Raw genomic sequence first — 16,890 nt, 5'->3', positions numbered from 1 at the left:
TTTCTCTGCGAGAAATAGCTTTTGGCATCTGGCTCGATGGAAGCGTACACACAAGCTCACCCGTGCGTCGCCGTGGCAGGTTGGCCTGGGCATGTGCCATGCATCACCGGTGACACTCTGAGTTATGGAAAAGGAAAAGTCATGCGGCCGCAGCTGGGCTGCAGGTGATGGATGTGTCAGCACACTCAGGCTCTCACACTCACCGCGGGGCTGTGTCATTGTGTGTGAAAGACAGGAGAGTGTGTGTGTGCGTGTGTGTGTGTGTGCGTGTGTGTATGTGTGTGTGTGTGTGTGTGTGCTTGAGGTGTTTGGATTGAGATGATGGACAGGGGAGTCAGTGACAGGGCTTTAGACACGGCCCAGCGGTCTGCAGGCCACGGCTGTATGCCACTAACCTCACTTCCCTACTGTGCACTCTACACCCACACTGCCATCAAGACATCACACACACACACACACACACACACACACACACACACACACACACACACACACACACACACACACACACACACACACACACACACACACACACACACACACACACACACACACACACACACACACACACACACACACACACACGTCTCTCTTTTACTTTGGGTCTTTCGCTCTCTCTCTTTCTCACCTCACACACACACACACACACACACACACACACACACACACACACACACACACACACACACACACACACACACACACACACACACACACACACACAGCCCAAGGTCATTTTGCGCGTTAGCCTGATGAGTTACAGTACTCAACTAAACTGTCGGCCAGCTATATTGCTTGTGTAAACTGCGGATTTGACCTCAGGTGCCATACTCAAGGGCAGGCCTACTTCAGCACATAGATGAAGGTGTAAGGACCACACACATTCTTATTTCTATTGGTAAGGATGGAATCTGAACCTGCTACCAATTCTACTGCTACCAAGGCTTCTGCCATTGGCTGTTTCCTTTGTTTATACAGTATATTGGGCTGCACAGCTAACAGAAAATGTTATTAACATCAGACATTACCAGTGGTGTAGTCTATGTGCAACACAGGTATACGCAGTATACCCATCTGAAAATGTCAGGGATATCAGTATATCCATTGATTGATTCTGTATTTAGAATAGCACAGTATACCCACCGTGCTCAAATGCTCAAATATACAGTAGGCCCTACCCACCTCAAAAAAGTAGACTATACACCACTGGACATTATTCATTTCCGACTCATAAGAAATATAGTGAGTCCCAATTGGATCTGTTGGTTTTGAAGTTTATAGTCAGTACAGTAGGCTATAGCAGAGATTCTTTAATAGAGATATGCCAACATAATAGGTTTCTATGGGCACCTAACGCGACCAGGTTCCGGTCTGCCTAAAGGGGCGTGTCATAATGCTCCTACAATGAATAGAACAGTCCTTAGGTCTGCCTAGGTCTGCCTAAGGAGGCCATAATAGAACCAGGAAACAATGGGCCAATGGAACCTCTCTCTCTCTACTCTCTCTGGCTATAGTATGTGCATTAGTGGTAGCTGGTTGGGAGGGGCTGAGTAGGTGAGACATGTGCGATAGTGGATTGTGGCCTGGTGGCCTGGCCTGAATACAGAGGATCCAGGATGAATGCCAGGAGCCAGACAGACAGGAAAGAGCAGGTCAGGGGAACGAGCGATGCCCTGATTACCTGATCGGATTTGATACATTTCACAGATGCTTTGATTTGACTATTTTTCACCCTTTGTTTAACCCATTAAGACCTACCCGGTCTAAATTGTCAAAATGGATTTTTGAAATATATTTTTTATATATATATTTTAATATTTAATATATTCGTGCCTTTATTTGCAATAGGACAGAGAGAGAGGGGGTGGGGCACGAGTGGGGAGAGAGAGACAGATGGGGAAGGGTCTGCAAATGACCTAGGACGGAATCGAACCCTGGACGTTGGTGTAGAAATGTAGTGCCCAACCGTTAGGTAGGGGCAATTGTTCATCTTGTTAAAGGTAAATACGCATTCTGCAGATGATCTTCAAGGTTTTTCACAGCACAGATGCTGCTCCTGATGTTAGTGGGATCATTTCAATCACTTTACCGTATTCTCAAATCACTCGGGTGTGTTTTATCCTTCCATCGTTGTGAGGCCCATTGAGCTGACTCTGCTGTGTATGAATTGAAATGCCCGGAGCAAATACACTTGGCCAGCCAGACAGACGTAACAGGGAAAGGGTAGGGTGGGAAAGCACTGCCGTGATTAAACTGATGGGATTTGCAACATCCAGACGTCACTCAGCCACATGTCAGTGGCAGCAATTGGCAGAGATAAACATCTCATTTCCCCGGATTTGAGTCTCTCTCTCTCTCTCTCTCTCTCTCTCTCTCTCTCTCTCTCTCTCTCTGTTTAATTTGAGTGATGTGCTGGCAAATTGAAAACAGTGACATTTAAGCAACAGATGGCAGAAAAAACTCAGAAAATATGCTACTACTGTTTATAGTCTGTGTTCAAAGATATAGGCATTACATACAACTAAAACTACTTTCTCATCCATTATTGGTCTAGCCAGCAGTATTATTAACAGCAGAAGCAATATGAACCTGTATTGTATTCATTCATTTGCCCATTGTCCTTATAAAGACATGCTACGTCTGTGTAATTTTCATTCCCCACATAAATATAATAATCAGCCATAACCAAATATATTGAACTACTGACAGTTGTTTTTAAAAGATATCCCATAAGAAGACATACCTACACAAATAAGACCAAGGCAACATTTTAAGGACTGGATGTGTATGAAACAAAGCACATTTATTTTCTTAACTCAAAACTATGGACGGTTGCACAATTTCATGAAGGACTGAGCAAATACACAAAATAAAATGCAATGAAGGAGCAACTAAAAAATGAACAGACCATCACATTCTTCAAATCTATTGGTGGAAAACAAAAAAATATCATGTGGTATCCCATATAAACATACATTTGGACCAAAAAACAAAACTTTAGATTATGTTCCCTTTCATCTGTTCCATCATCATAACCCCAATCATTTACACTCAATACATTTAATATATTACTTAAATACATACACAGTACAAAAAAATTAGGCACATACACGAATCGGAATAGCAAGTGACTGAGTGGAATATACCATGAACAGCACAAGCAAATACAAGAGGAACATAAAGGTTATTTCTAGTCAGAAATAGGGCAACAACAGGTTCTCAACATCAAGACACAAATTTAGAGGACGCTTAAAGGCACTTTTAAGGACGCATCTGGACAAGAACAGAAGAAAGGGGAAGTTGGGAGAAGCAAGACACAGTGCAGTCAGAGAACAAGAGACAGGGGTAGACGTGATACTGCTGAATCAATATGAATAGAATTACACATATCCACTGTGCAGGCTGCAAAGCGTCACTTCACATAGCACTGACAAGCTACTACATCAAACGGGACTATCCTATTACTTTCAGGGAAGAAACATTTCATAAATGCAGAGGCTCTCTTTTTGCCTGTTATGGGATTTGTTTTTTGGTTAAGAAACAGCTGCTGTCAAACAATGTTAGAACTTACAAAACTGCTCACCGACTGAAGAACAAATTGCTTCTGAATTGGGTAAACGAAATGTTACATACACAGTAAAAAAAGACGGCATAAAAAACAGACGCCCATACCGCTCTAAAGATGTCCTATTTTTTATGCCTATGTGACAAAGCGTTACAAAGTGAGTGGGCAAGCACACAGTGCCTTGTTCTAATCTCCTTAAAGTCGAGCTGTCTGCCCAGCAAGCAATTCAGAGAGGAAATGGCTATGCCAGATGAGCTACTCAATGCAAAAGAGTGGGTACTCTCTTCTCTCTCTCCTCTTCTCTTCTCTCTCTCTCTTTTCTCTATTCTTCAATCTCCACTGGCTGCTGAAATACAAGTGATGTTAAGTTCGCTCCACAAACCATCCAGCATCAGCATAAGCTGGTGCCTGAACACTCACACTGATGGCAGCGCGTGGGCACTGTTATCTGGTCATCAGGCCGCACCATTTTTCAGTGTGTGCATGTACTGCCATTCAGCAGATGTAGAATGCCATGTTGTGAAATTGGGAAGTCAGAATCTTATTTTTGGATCCATTTCATGCATAGTTTACATCAAAGCAGCTGTGTCCGCCCACATTTGATGCAAAAGTCGCCATATTTCCCCCCACATTGTGGCGGATCCACCTTTGACTAATAATGCAATGATCATTTACTTTTTGACAGACGGTGCTGGAATAATAAAGCTATTTTGAAAGAAGAGGACCATGACGACACACTCTCAGTGTTAAGAGTAGTATACAATAAATCTATAATTCATGAAAATTATAAAAAAAATAGCTCCGTGAACTACTGCAAGCCCGCTAGCTTCTGCCACATCACACTGCTGTCCCAACCTCAAGCCAACCCCTTATCCCCCCACATACCACAGCAGAGGGGACCCGTCTCGAACTACACTATCTGCAGTCCTGGCGCCAATTAACTGATTATAAGTCAAATCTTGCAGACAAGCTTCTTGAGCTACTGTTACGGAGACGGGCTGTAATTAGAGGAGCAAAAAAGGGGGAGAGAAAATAGTTTCTTCGGCGTACTCTTGCGGATAGTCGTGACTATGGCTTGTGATATCAAGGGCGGGGCGTTTGGCACTTCTCATCCTCGGAGGAAAAGGTTTTAGCTCAAAGTAGGGCACGCGCCCTGGGAGTTTCCCCCTTCTTTCTTCCCTTCTTTCTCTCTCTCTCTCTCTCTCTCTCTCTCTCTCTCTCTCTCTCTCTCTCTCTCTCTCTCTCTCTCTCTCTCTCTCGCTCTCTCTCTCTCATCAAAACTCCAATGCATCCTGTTGCTCCGAGTCAATAACACAGGAAACTGGGATGTCTCATCCGACAAACAGATGCATGCATGCACGCCCACACAACCAAGATAATCAATAATACTAGCTATATTTAGAACAAAAAATAACAGATGTGCGGAAGTTTCAGTCGATAAGATGCAAAGAATTAAGAGAGAATTAAGAGATGCAAAGCAAAAGACGTATGTCTATGTATGTGGGGCTGGCTTTACCATTCATAAATGACATATTATGCAATTTTCAAAGATCCCACCCACCCATCCACAGACACACACACGCCGGTGACATGGAAACATTTTTCATGCAGCTATTTTGGAGGCTTCGCATGAGTCATAACATTACGAAGCCAACGAGCCGTTTAAAAACGCCCAGATCTGTCAGCATGGTGGATATATGAAAAAAGAGGGCGGGGGGAGAGAGAAAAAAGATGAAAAAGTCTGCCGCAGAGGAGAGGGAAACATGAGGGGACTGACGAGACAAGACGAAAGACGAGACTGTAGATGGGCTGTATTTCGGAGTCATTTAAAATCTCATTCGGCTTACAGCACAGACAGACAGATAGAATGATGGTTATGTGTTAATGGATAGATTTTTTGCCTTTGGTGAATGGAGAATATGGAGTGATTTCAATGTTTGGGTTCTACAATACTGTCCTCCTATCTGGGCTAAGAGTTAATGGAATTGAACCTTAAACAGTCCTGAAACTTCACTAGTCACCATACTACCAAGGGAAGGAGTATGTAGCCTTCATCTCATCTCATCTCGGCTTGTTTCTATCTGTTCAGCTTTGCCAATCTCCAACACCCCACACTACACCAGACTGAACCTAATGGGTGGATTACACTTAAGACTGGATGAAAAAGTGCAGCATGGCTGTCGGCTTGGGCAGTGGAACTCACTGTTAACGTCATATCTTAGTGCCATTTATATTGAGCATAGTACACACAAAGCAGCTACTCCATAGTAATTCAACTAGTCCAATGTTGATAATCATAATATCCTTATCGCTCTTATGTTGAATGGATAATAATAGAGCATTTTAGGATATAGGCTACATTGCTTAAAGAACATACAATGTAGGCTCGCTCTTTTTTTGTTTTTTTGCTTTTTTGCATTACTTCTTATTGCATAGTGTTATAATAAACGTAAAAGGTTACAATAAAAGGTGATTAAGTTAGCATAGAGTTTTAAAGCTCTTCTACGAGCCAAGCAAGATCACAAGGGCATGCTCAACATCCCCTTTCCACACACACGCACGCACGCACAAACGCACACACTACAAAATTTGGTCTCCACTTCAAAAGTAAAAAGGGATTTTTTGAAAGATTTCTTAAGTACACACATTTCCAAAACTAATTTGCCAATGTCATTGACTCAAATGAACAGAATCAACAGAAAAAGGTCAAACATAATCACGCTCTAAGCTGTGATTTGATATAATCTCTTTTGTGAATTACCAAATAGGCAATGCCCTTCTAGGGAATCAGAGCATTATCTCAAATCTCAGTCTAAATATTACACTGCTTCGCAACAACATTACAGTGATGTTTACCCCCAAAATTCTTCATTTGGCTGCTTAAAAAAGGGAAAAAGAAACAAAAAGAAAATCAGTTCAACCCCTTGTTTGGGTATGTTTTCAAACTCCCCATTTAACCCTTACTGTCAGAGTTTGCGGGTTCTTTGGTGAATGACTTTGGTCATAAGCACAGAATATAATGAATTACAAGCAAGTTATTAATAATTATTAATAACAAAAATAACAAAAAGCAAATGACAGCATAAAAATTACAATACCCACATCGTACAATTGCTGACAACGAACATTATTCTCCCACGCTAAGCTGGAGTAGTGGGCTTATAGGAGTTTCTACAAAAAAACCCAGTTTCATTGCAGAATTTTGGTATGTATGGCTTTGATCACTGAAAAAAAATAATAATCAGTTCAGTCCTATGTGAAAAGTGGTGCTTGCAGGCGCAGGGTAGGGTGCTGAGTGGTGTGACAGGGTAGAGGCAGGGTAGAGTGGGGTGGAGAGTAGGGGGTGGTTGGTGGTTGGGGATTACAAAATGGCAATGGCGATCCCCATGACTTTCACTTACCTGAGGGCTATCCCAAGAAGATGGTTCCGTAGTAAACCAGTTTAAATCAACCTTGGGGAAGTGGTAAATCATTTAATAGAAGAGCCCAGAGCCCTCATTTTCTTAAATAAAAGAAAAACCTAGAAGCAGGTTTACCATGGAGGTTAACCAAGTGTGGTTTATCACTTAACCATATTCTTGGAATTGCCCCTCTGGGTACGTTACTTCAAAGCAAGTGGTAACTCTAGTAATAGAAGAGGCGTGTGGCTTTGTTTTGATTGCAGGACAAACCTGCAAGTCTCTTCTATTAGGAGGTTTACAACTGACTCTGTGGGGTTAAACATAGCCGGGTTAGCAACTCAACCACCTCTTTGGAATACGCCCCAAAGAACCCCCCACAGTATCGGGTGACAGGACCCACCTACACCCCAACCAAGCAGCCAACCAATCAGGCCCCGGGAACTCTCTAGAGCGCTCCCCTAATTGGCGGGCACGGAGAGGATGTACCCCGAGCGGCCCTTGGTGAAGTCAGGCTGCGATTGGTTGATCTTGGTCTCCACCACCACGGTGGACTTTCTGCCGTTCATGCTGCACTGGATGGGGCTGGCTATGTTCACCTGCAGCTTCCTCTTCTCACTGGAGACGGAGAGAGGGAGAGAGAGAGAGAGAGAGAGAGAGAGAGAGAGGGAGAGAGAGAGAGAGAGAGAGAGAGAGAGAGAGAGAGAGGGAGAGAGAGAGAGAGAGAGAGAGAGAGAGAGATAGAGAGGGAGAGAGAGAGAGAGAGAGAGAGAGAGAGATTTACAGTAAGTTATTCATCATAAATCATTATCGCTGGCTAAAAATGCACTTAACATTCAGCATGAGATGGTGAGATGGAAGAACCCTTTCCCTCACATCCTCGAAACACTCTAAAACCCCTCAGGCCCACTTGAGCATACAGTATCGCCACTGTCCGGTGAAAACCTTGTTTTTTAACTTGTATCACCATTTTTTCAAATGTATTGAAAGTTACTATGTTCTACATAAACACATTCAATCATTGAAGCTGGTATTAGATCATTTATAACACATTATATTATCATGGAGACTGACCAATAGTACTGATTTATACATAAAGAGAGAATAAAAAGAAATAATAGAAAGTGGAGTTACGATGTTATGATAAAAGACAAAAGTAGTCACAAACACGTAGCTATAAAAAGAAAGCCAGACTATGCATATACAATAATACAATAAATGAAAAATGGTAAAGTCTCCTCCCACCCCTATGAAGCACACATTCTACACTTCATTAACACACGACTAATGGAAAGTGTCAAAATAGCAAAGTGGTGTGTGTGTGTGTGTGTGTGTGTGTGTGTGTGTGTGTGTGTGTGTGTGTGTGTGTGTGTGTGTGTAGAGGTCATTAAGTGGTGGTAGTGATGGGTGGCGAGTGGTACTATTAAGTGCTGAATCGAACATTCATGTTGATATGTGATACTGGCTGGATGGGCATGAAGAGCCATTTGAGAGGCCTTTTATTTTCCTTTCAACAAAAAGGACCAGTAATAATACGCAGTATCATTTCAGCACAGAGTAAATGTTGCAGAGCCAATTCAACACTAGAGAGAGTAGCATCAACACTATGTGTTGAATTCAACCCTGTAAGTGTTAAAATGAGCTCTGCAAAAAATGGACTGTAGAGCCAGGAGGACACTACCCTCTTCACCCACCGACTGAGTGGCTGGCGGCCTGTCACAGCAGCTCAGGGCTCAGTGGATGAAGAGGGCAGGGCTTCCCAAACTTCACCATGACACAGCCCCCTGTATACCAGCAGATTCCAGCCAAGACCCCCAACATCACTACACACGTCACTTCACACTACACTAACCTCAATAGAATTGGTGCTTCCCTAAAACCCATCCAAAGACAAAAGGGAGCATAATAAATACACATGTAGGTCTACATGGAGCTCATGGAAATCGGGGGAAACGTATGAAATGTAATTCATACTTTACAATAAAGAAATTTCATTCAGAATCTTCTCTTTTTCTTGACAAAAACGGTTCTGACAGGAATGCAATTGTTCAGTATAATGATTGTTAATATTATTTATGGTTTATTTTATTAAGCTATTCATTTTGTTTCGCTTTACTTTTCCTGACAACTCTCTGCGGCCAGTCCACCCTAGCACCCCATGGTGGCTCCCGCAGGGGTCCCCGGCCCCGACTTTGAAAACCACAGGAGTATGGAGTGTACAGGCAGCATCCTCCTCCTCCCCCTCTCCCTCTCCCTCTCCCTCCGTGTGGATCAATGCCCCAGCATGCTTTTGGGGGCATGCTAGCTAATGAGAGAGAGAACCACTCTTAGAAACAAGCACACCATCCGATTTGAGACTATGTGTGTGTGTGTGTGTGTGTGTGTGTGTGTGTGTGTGTGTGTGTGTGTGTGTGTGTGTGTGTGTGTGTGTGTGTGTGTGTGTGTGTGTGTGCGCGTGTGCGTGCGTGCGTGCGTGCGTGCGTGCGTGCGTGCGTGCGTGTGTGTGTAGATGTGAGCATGTCTGTGTGCATAATCTTATATTGTATAATTGTGTGTATACTCATCATTTTCTACAATTACTACGCATTTACTACTACTACTACAATCACAAGTATTACTACTAAATTACAGTACCACTTAGAGACTGTATTTTTGACTATTGTCCCACTTCCTGATCAGAACCACTACACTGTGTTGTTTACATACCTACTGCCACACTCACTCTCGCAAACACAGATAGACAGATAGATTGAAATGGATTTGAATCTAGCACATGAAAACTATTACTGCCATTGCCAACCGCTCGATTTGGAGCGAGATTATGCCCATTGCTTATGACACAGCAACCAAAGATCCTGCCAATTATTATGCAGAAACAATGTCCTGGATTTTTAAATGTGATGAAACGGAAATGTTTACGGAACATAAAATGGTAACACTTTATTTTAGGGACACATCTATTAGCACTAATACATAAAATATTAATGCATGTGTAAGTAACTTGTAAGGCATGTACTAAGCAAAATAAGACAGTTGTTAAGCATGTATTCACAAATGTCTTGTTCATGCACAATAAGGGATTTATTACCAATATAACCTTAGTAAAGACCTAGTAGACATAGATTTCTATTTATGTGTAAGCAGTAAGGGCCAGAATACAATGTGTATAAGCTCCTGGTACACTGTGTGAACAAACCCTGAACAGTGTGAAAACAGATGTGGAATAAGGGTCCCTATTCTAAAGTGATGCATTGCTCAGCCCAGATGGCTTAGGGCCCCCGCACTACCTAGGGCCCGCACCCCACCCCCCCCGGGAAGGAAAGTGTAAGTACATTTCAGATTCTATATTAGTCTCAGTAGGTATGACGATCTCACTTATTCTACTCATTATGTTAATGAGTAATTGGAAGCATTATATAGCAAGGATTGGACGTAAAGTTATCAATGACGGTGGGTGGTGAGATGTCATTTTTTTCATACACCAATTAGTTTTAATTGTAAAAACCCTGCAATAAATGCAGAATATAACAATGAGTAATAGTTTGGAAGCGAAACTAAGCTATTCCTTTCTGATAAATAAGTTAATGTTTGAGAAACTTAGCTACAAGAAGTGCAGTGCATGATGGGTACGCCCTTAGTCAGAAATGCAATGCATGGCCAATGCAGCAATGATAATATTTCTGTTGTTACGTACATGGCAAATTGTTTGGATAGCATTGGAGGAGCTAAGGACGTAGGCTCAGAGCTGGGTAGGTTGTCTGTTGGCCTAGATTGCGTACCCAGCATGCACTGCACTTCTTGAAGCTAATGTTCTCAAACATTCACTTAATTATCACAAAAGAGTAGTTTAGTTTTGCTTCAAAACTATTATTCTAATTTTCTGCATTTATTTTGGGTTTTTTTTTACAATTAAAACTCAGTGGTACATGAAAAAAAATTACATCTCACCAACCCACCGCCATTGACAAGTGTACGTTCAATCCTTGCTATATATAGGCTCTTGTTACCTCCCTCTCATTGATATGAACAAGAGAAAACTAGATGACTCGGCTGGATAAGTATTAATTATTTGATATTCCCTTACACTTTGTAGATCAGGGGGGCTAGGTAGTGCAGGCCTGGGTGGTGTGGGGGCCCTAGGACTTTGGTAGTGCAGAGGCCCTGAGCCATCTGGGCTGACCAATGCATCACTTTAGAATAGGGACCCTTATTCTGCATCTGTTTTCACACTGTTCAGGGTTTGTTCACACAGTGTGTCGGGAGCTTATACACATTGTATTCTGCCACTTACTACTTACATATAAATAGAAATATAGGCTTACTGGTCCTTACTAAGGTTATATTAGTAATAAATCCCTAATTGGGCATGAACAAGACATTTGTGAATACATGCTTAACAACTGTCTTATTTTGCTTAGTACATGCCTTACAAGTTACTTACACAGGCATTAATATTGTATGTATTAGTGCTAATAGATGTGTCCCTAAAATAAAGTGTTACCCATAAAATAATAACCACAGATTGAGATTTTGCAAGCAATTCTGCATCAGTGGGAGTGATTCACAATAGTGGCCCTGTCAAAGAATATCATCCAAAAAAAGAAAGAAAGAAAGAAAGAAGGAAGGAAGGAAGGAAGGAAGGAAGGAAAGAAAGAAAGAAAGAAAGAAGGAAAGAAAGAAGGAAAGAAAGAAAGACAGGGAAAAAATAAAGAAAGAGAGAAAGCAATGTGTCATGACAACAACGGAAATTATTATTATGGAATGTACAAAAATAACACCAGATGATGACTGTGAAAGTATCTGCATAAACAGGAGTGACTCACACTATTGACCCGCTCATATAATATCCTTATGTAAGAAGTGTGTCCCAGGATTCAAAACAACAAATTCAAAACACTCTAACGCACCCTGCAGAAGGCTTCCTCCTTCCCCACATACGCTATCAGAGGAGAAAACAAGGGTGGCTGTACCCAGGGTTGCCATAGTAACGACAAGAACTACCCCATCTGTCATGGCTACCTTTGCCAGCCAGAGAAGTGTGTGTGGGTGTGTGTGTGTGTGTGTGTGTGTGTGTGTGTGTGTGTGTGTGTGTGTGTGTGTGTGTGTGTGTGTGTGTGTGTGTGTGTGTGTGTGTGTGTGTTGGATGGGTGAGTCTGTGTCCTACTGTTTGTCTACCCACCTTTAAAATCTTGGCTTCTCTCTGGCTCCCTCTCTCTCTCTTAAATCTCTCTATCTTTCTCTCACTCTGTCCTTGCTGGGTTCTTAAAAAGCTCACTGTGTGTGTCCCATAGAACCAGAGGCAACATCCAACTCCCTTCCACTGCCTTTTGACTTGGACTGAATGCCCAATCTCTCTCTCTCTCTCTCTCTCTCTCTCTCTCTCTCTCTCTCTCTCTCTCTCTCTCTCTCTCTCTCTCTCTCTCTCTCTCTCTCTCTCTCTCTCCAGTCTAAGCCAATACTGTTCTCTCTCAGATGCACCATCATGTTTAAGCTGGCCCACAAGGCAAAACATGATAATTCGTATGCAAGTCAGTGTGTGTGTGTGTGTGTGTGTGTGTGTGCGTGTGCGTGTGCGTGTGCGTGTGCGTGCGTGCGTGCGTGCGTGCGTGCGTGCGAGAGAGAGAGAGAGAGAGAGAGAGAGAGAGAGAGAGAGAGAGAGAGAGAACGAGTGTGTTCTTAATTGGACCGAAGAATTACGAGAAACTAAATCAAGACTAGAGCAGTTCACCCAAACCCTTTCTCTGACAGCTGAACACCAATTAAACAACCACAAGACAGAATTTACAGTTCCTCAGAGAGAAAGAAAGAGAGAGAGGATGAGAGAGATAGAAAGAGAGAGAGACACAGACAGACAGAGAGAGAGACAGAGACAGAGACAGAGACGGTGATTGGGAATGCATGCGTATGTTTGTGTGGGCATGTGTAAACCTACATGTAAAATATAGGTAAGTCTATAGGACATTGTGTACCATTTCAGTCTCAAAACGGCAAGACTGGTTTACACAAGGAGGAGAACGTAAAGCATGGCCCAGCAGTCCATCACGTTTTAACAAACACAGAGATGGAGGCATACACACATGTTGCTGGGCCTGCTCACGCAAGCTTGATGCTACTACCGGCGGTGGACGGTAAGAGTGTGGGTGTGTGTGTGTGTGTGTGTGTGTGTGTGTGTGTGTGTGTGTGTGTGTGTGTCACTGCTGTTGCTCCCCTGTGTGTGCGCGTGCATGTGTGTGTGACACTGCTGCTGCTCGTGTGTGTGTGTGTGTGTGTGTGTGTGTGTGTGTGTGTGTGTGTGTGTGTGTGTGTGTGTGTGTGTGTGTGTGTGTGTGTGTGTGTGTGTGTGTGTGTGTGCGTGTGTAAGCGGTGTTCCATCACGCCTGTCTAGGCCCAGTGGGCCCACCGTGCTGCCCATATGGCACCGGTCTGCCACACGGCCACCACTCCTCCACCACGCAGTCACGCTTCCTTGGAGTATACAGCTTTAACGAAAGAAAGAAAGAAAGAAAGAAAGAAAGAAAGAAAGAAAGAAAGAAAGAAAGAAAGAAAGAAAGAAAGAAAAGAAAGAAAAGAAAGAAAATAATAATTATATGATACTTTTTCTAAAATTGTTTTCACAAAAAAGTTGCGTTGGAAAAAAAGAAAGAAAGAAAGAAAGTAAGGAAGAAAGAAATAAATAAAGAAAGAGAAAGAGAGACAAATTTTAAGGGTAAAATTCAAGTAAAACTAATTGTAATTATTTCAAAATTTTATGACACAAAATCTAGTGTTGATATTGGACAAGGGTTGTGTATGGGATGCACGCTTAAGGTCTCCTTACGCAATCAATGGACAATCACAGTTGAAGAATACAAGAATGAATAAATAAATAAAACAAAAAGACAGTACACAAGTCATACACAATTGTCTTGTGATTATTTTTAAATATTGCTCACATGGAGTTGCAACATTATTTGCAAAAGGAGTAGAGAGGAGAGAGGAGAGATGAGAGATGCAAGAAGAGAGAGGAGAGAGAAGAGAGAGGAGAGAAAGGAGAAAGGAAAAAGGAGAGAGGAGAGAGGAGAAAGGAGAGGTGAGCTGAGGCTATCTGTCAGTACCATTCTGCTCTCCACTCCACCCATCTGGGCCAGACCGCACCGGACCAGACCGGACCAGTTCTCTCCATCAACATGGCACCAGCTGTCAGTCCACACTTGAAAATCCATTCTGTCCTCCCTTGACCCGTGCCACAAAAACCTTCCACCATGCCAACCAGACCAAACCGAACTATGAATCAGCACAACCGGACCAGACCCAATACCCCACACCATGCCAAGCTGGCCCGATTTCTCTTAACACCAAGCCCTGCTCTGGTGCACTGCTCCACACCCTCCTCATCTTCTTCCTACTCCTCGTTCTCCTCTTCCTTCACCTCCAACTCCTACTGCATCCCCACTGTTATTAATAATACCTTTGAATGCAGATTTATTCGCAAGGATGATATTTTTGTATTTGTGAAACATATTGTGTTCCCTTGTGTATGAAATGGGCAATTTAGTAAAGAGACTGGCCTTGCCTTGCCTATCTGACCCCACAATGGACAGAAGAGAGAACCCTTAGACTAGAGGGAAGAGAAAGGGCCAAGATGCGCTGGGGTGGGGTGTGAAGTTAAGCTCATCATCAAACAAGAGGGCATGAGACAGAAGGAGAAATAGGTTCTGGAGGACATAGATCTGAGAGAACAGAAATACTTAGAGGTACTTAGAGGGAGAGAGGAAAGGGGGGGGGGGGTAGAAAAAAGGGAACAAAGCAGTGAGAAGGGGCGAAATAGCCAAAAATAGTTCAGTGGGATTAGACCTCCTTTGTCCCAGCTGAGTACAGCCCTCTATGGACGAGAACAGAAAAACAAAATCCAGGATTTGTTGGAGACTTCAGAGAAGACTGGCAAAGGAGAGGAGAAGATAAAATCATATCGATTTTGACCTCAGCTCTGCAGCACAACAGCGCTGGGAAGGAAGGAGACGGCGGAGAGGGACATCTCAGCTCAACTCTGTCAAATGGGGGGCAATATTTGATTTTATATTTTAATATTAAGGGACAAGGTGGGCGGCTTATGATGAGGTCCAGGGGGTGTTAGTAGGTTTATGATAAGGCCAAGTGGGCATTTGTTCAAAAAAGGTTGAGAACCACTGACCTAGGCAATGTCCTAGAGTGAAAGTCAATATAGCTTCTCCAGTCGTTTCCTTGATCATATGACATCTGTCACTCCACACAAAGAAGGAATCGAGGAGGGATGGAAGAACCAAGCATCACATGCAGACGTACTTATACGCCATCTTGCATGCACCTCGAATGTTGTCCTCCAACCTTTTTGCGTATTGACTTTGAGATGTCCTCCATGACACAGTGGCAGTCATGGGCAGGGGTTAGGGCGTCAAACTTGTAGCCCAAAGGTTGCCGGTTTGACTCCCAAACCACCAGGTTAATGGGGGAGTAATCAACCAGTGCGCTCTCCCATCCTCCTCCATAACTGAGGTACCCATAGCATGGTACCTACCATCCTGCCACACTACTCCTTTGGGACACCCTTTGGGGCTGCCACCTTGTGCAGTTGAGGCATAAATGCAATTTCAGGGTGTGAAGTGAGCACTGTGTGCCTTGTAAAACCTTCAAATACCACTTTTCTCAGGCATTACTTAGACACTGTGCACACACTGGGCTTCACTTCAGTTTGCACTTTCCTCTAACCTTTTGTTATTCTCTTTCGGTCTGGCTCCTACTCCGCAGATCAGGGCCGGTTATAAGCATAGGCTGGCTAGGCGGTCGCCTAGAGCGCAATGTGAAGAAGGAGCGCCGAAATGGCGCTCTCCGATGCGTAATTTTGCGATATGGAGGTTTTTTTATGAAGTCGCAATCAACAAAGCGTGGCGAAAGCGCTCCTCACGGCAAAGCGCCCCTCAGCCAATAGTAATATCGCTTTCAACTGTCTCTGGGAAGTCTGTGAACCAATAAACAGACAGTCCTGAGAAAGGGGGCGGGACGAGTGACAACGAACGATCTACTTTGAATTTGGAGACTCATTCGAGAGACAGAGGGCAAGCGCGAACAGCAATGCTGCTCTGCTGGGTGGAGAATTGTTATGTTCTCATTAAACCAGTCATTGCATGATGCAGGAGTTGCAGAGGGTGTTTTGGAAGTATGTGATTTAATCAGCAACCGTTTGTGATAATGTAAAGCCTAATAGTTATGAGGCTACTGTTTGGAATTAGAGGGAAAAAGAGCTTTGCTTTTGATCTGAGAAATCGCTAGTTAGCATGCTAACATTAGCCAAGTATGCCAAGCAATGAAATCCAGTAAAGTAGCTGTTAGTAGCCTACTCACTAACACCCACCTGACATCATAATACTTGCTTAGGTTGACAAGCAATGGCGCCTAGGGCGCCAAATAAGCCAGAACCGGCCCTGCCGCAGATCCACATGCAGACACGCGTGCAGACAATACAGTCCTTTGCAAATTCTACAACACGCAAACATCTGTGTGCATGCTAATCCGTCATCTCTCTCTCACTCTCTCTGTCTCTGTCATGCATTAACATACAGTACATATACCGGCTTTTCCGTGGAAACACATAGAAACACATAGAAACACATAGAAACACATAGAAACACACACACACACACACACACACACACACACACACACACACACACACACACACACACACACACACACACACACACACACACACACACACACACACGAGAGTCCTTGGCAGGGCGTCCTTGGTGTGTGTGGAGGTGAGGCTCTGCCTCTCTCCTCCAGTACCCCTCTCCTCTTCCTCTTCCACCTGCCTACCTTCCCTCTTGTCCCGTGTCCTCCTTCTCCTCCTCCTCTGCCCACCTCTCCTCCTCCTCCTGCCCACCTCTATGTGGCCTTCTACCCTCCTTTTAC

The 16,890-nt window shown here is 43.4% G+C and overlaps 1 protein-coding gene across 1 annotated transcript in view; it reads right to left on the bottom strand.

The window, feature by feature from the left end:
- Positions 1–2,780: 2,780 nt before the first annotated feature.
- Positions 2,781–16,890, bottom strand: part of myo1d (myosin 1D) — a 221,489-nt gene continuing 207,379 nt past the window's right edge. Inside the window, exon 22 of the mRNA XM_063221656.1 lies at positions 2,781–7,581. Within this exon, the coding sequence (XP_063077726.1) occupies positions 7,425–7,581 (157 nt within the window). The 3' untranslated portion in view covers positions 2,781–7,424. The remainder of the gene's footprint in view (positions 7,582–16,890) is intronic.

Source organism: Engraulis encrasicolus, chromosome 17 (assembly GCF_034702125.1).
Source record: "Engraulis encrasicolus isolate BLACKSEA-1 chromosome 17, IST_EnEncr_1.0, whole genome shotgun sequence".
Lineage (NCBI taxonomy): Eukaryota > Metazoa > Chordata > Actinopteri > Clupeiformes > Engraulidae > Engraulis > Engraulis encrasicolus.
Note: the sequence above shows the minus strand (reverse complement) of the source record. Positions and strands in the feature narration are given on the sequence as shown.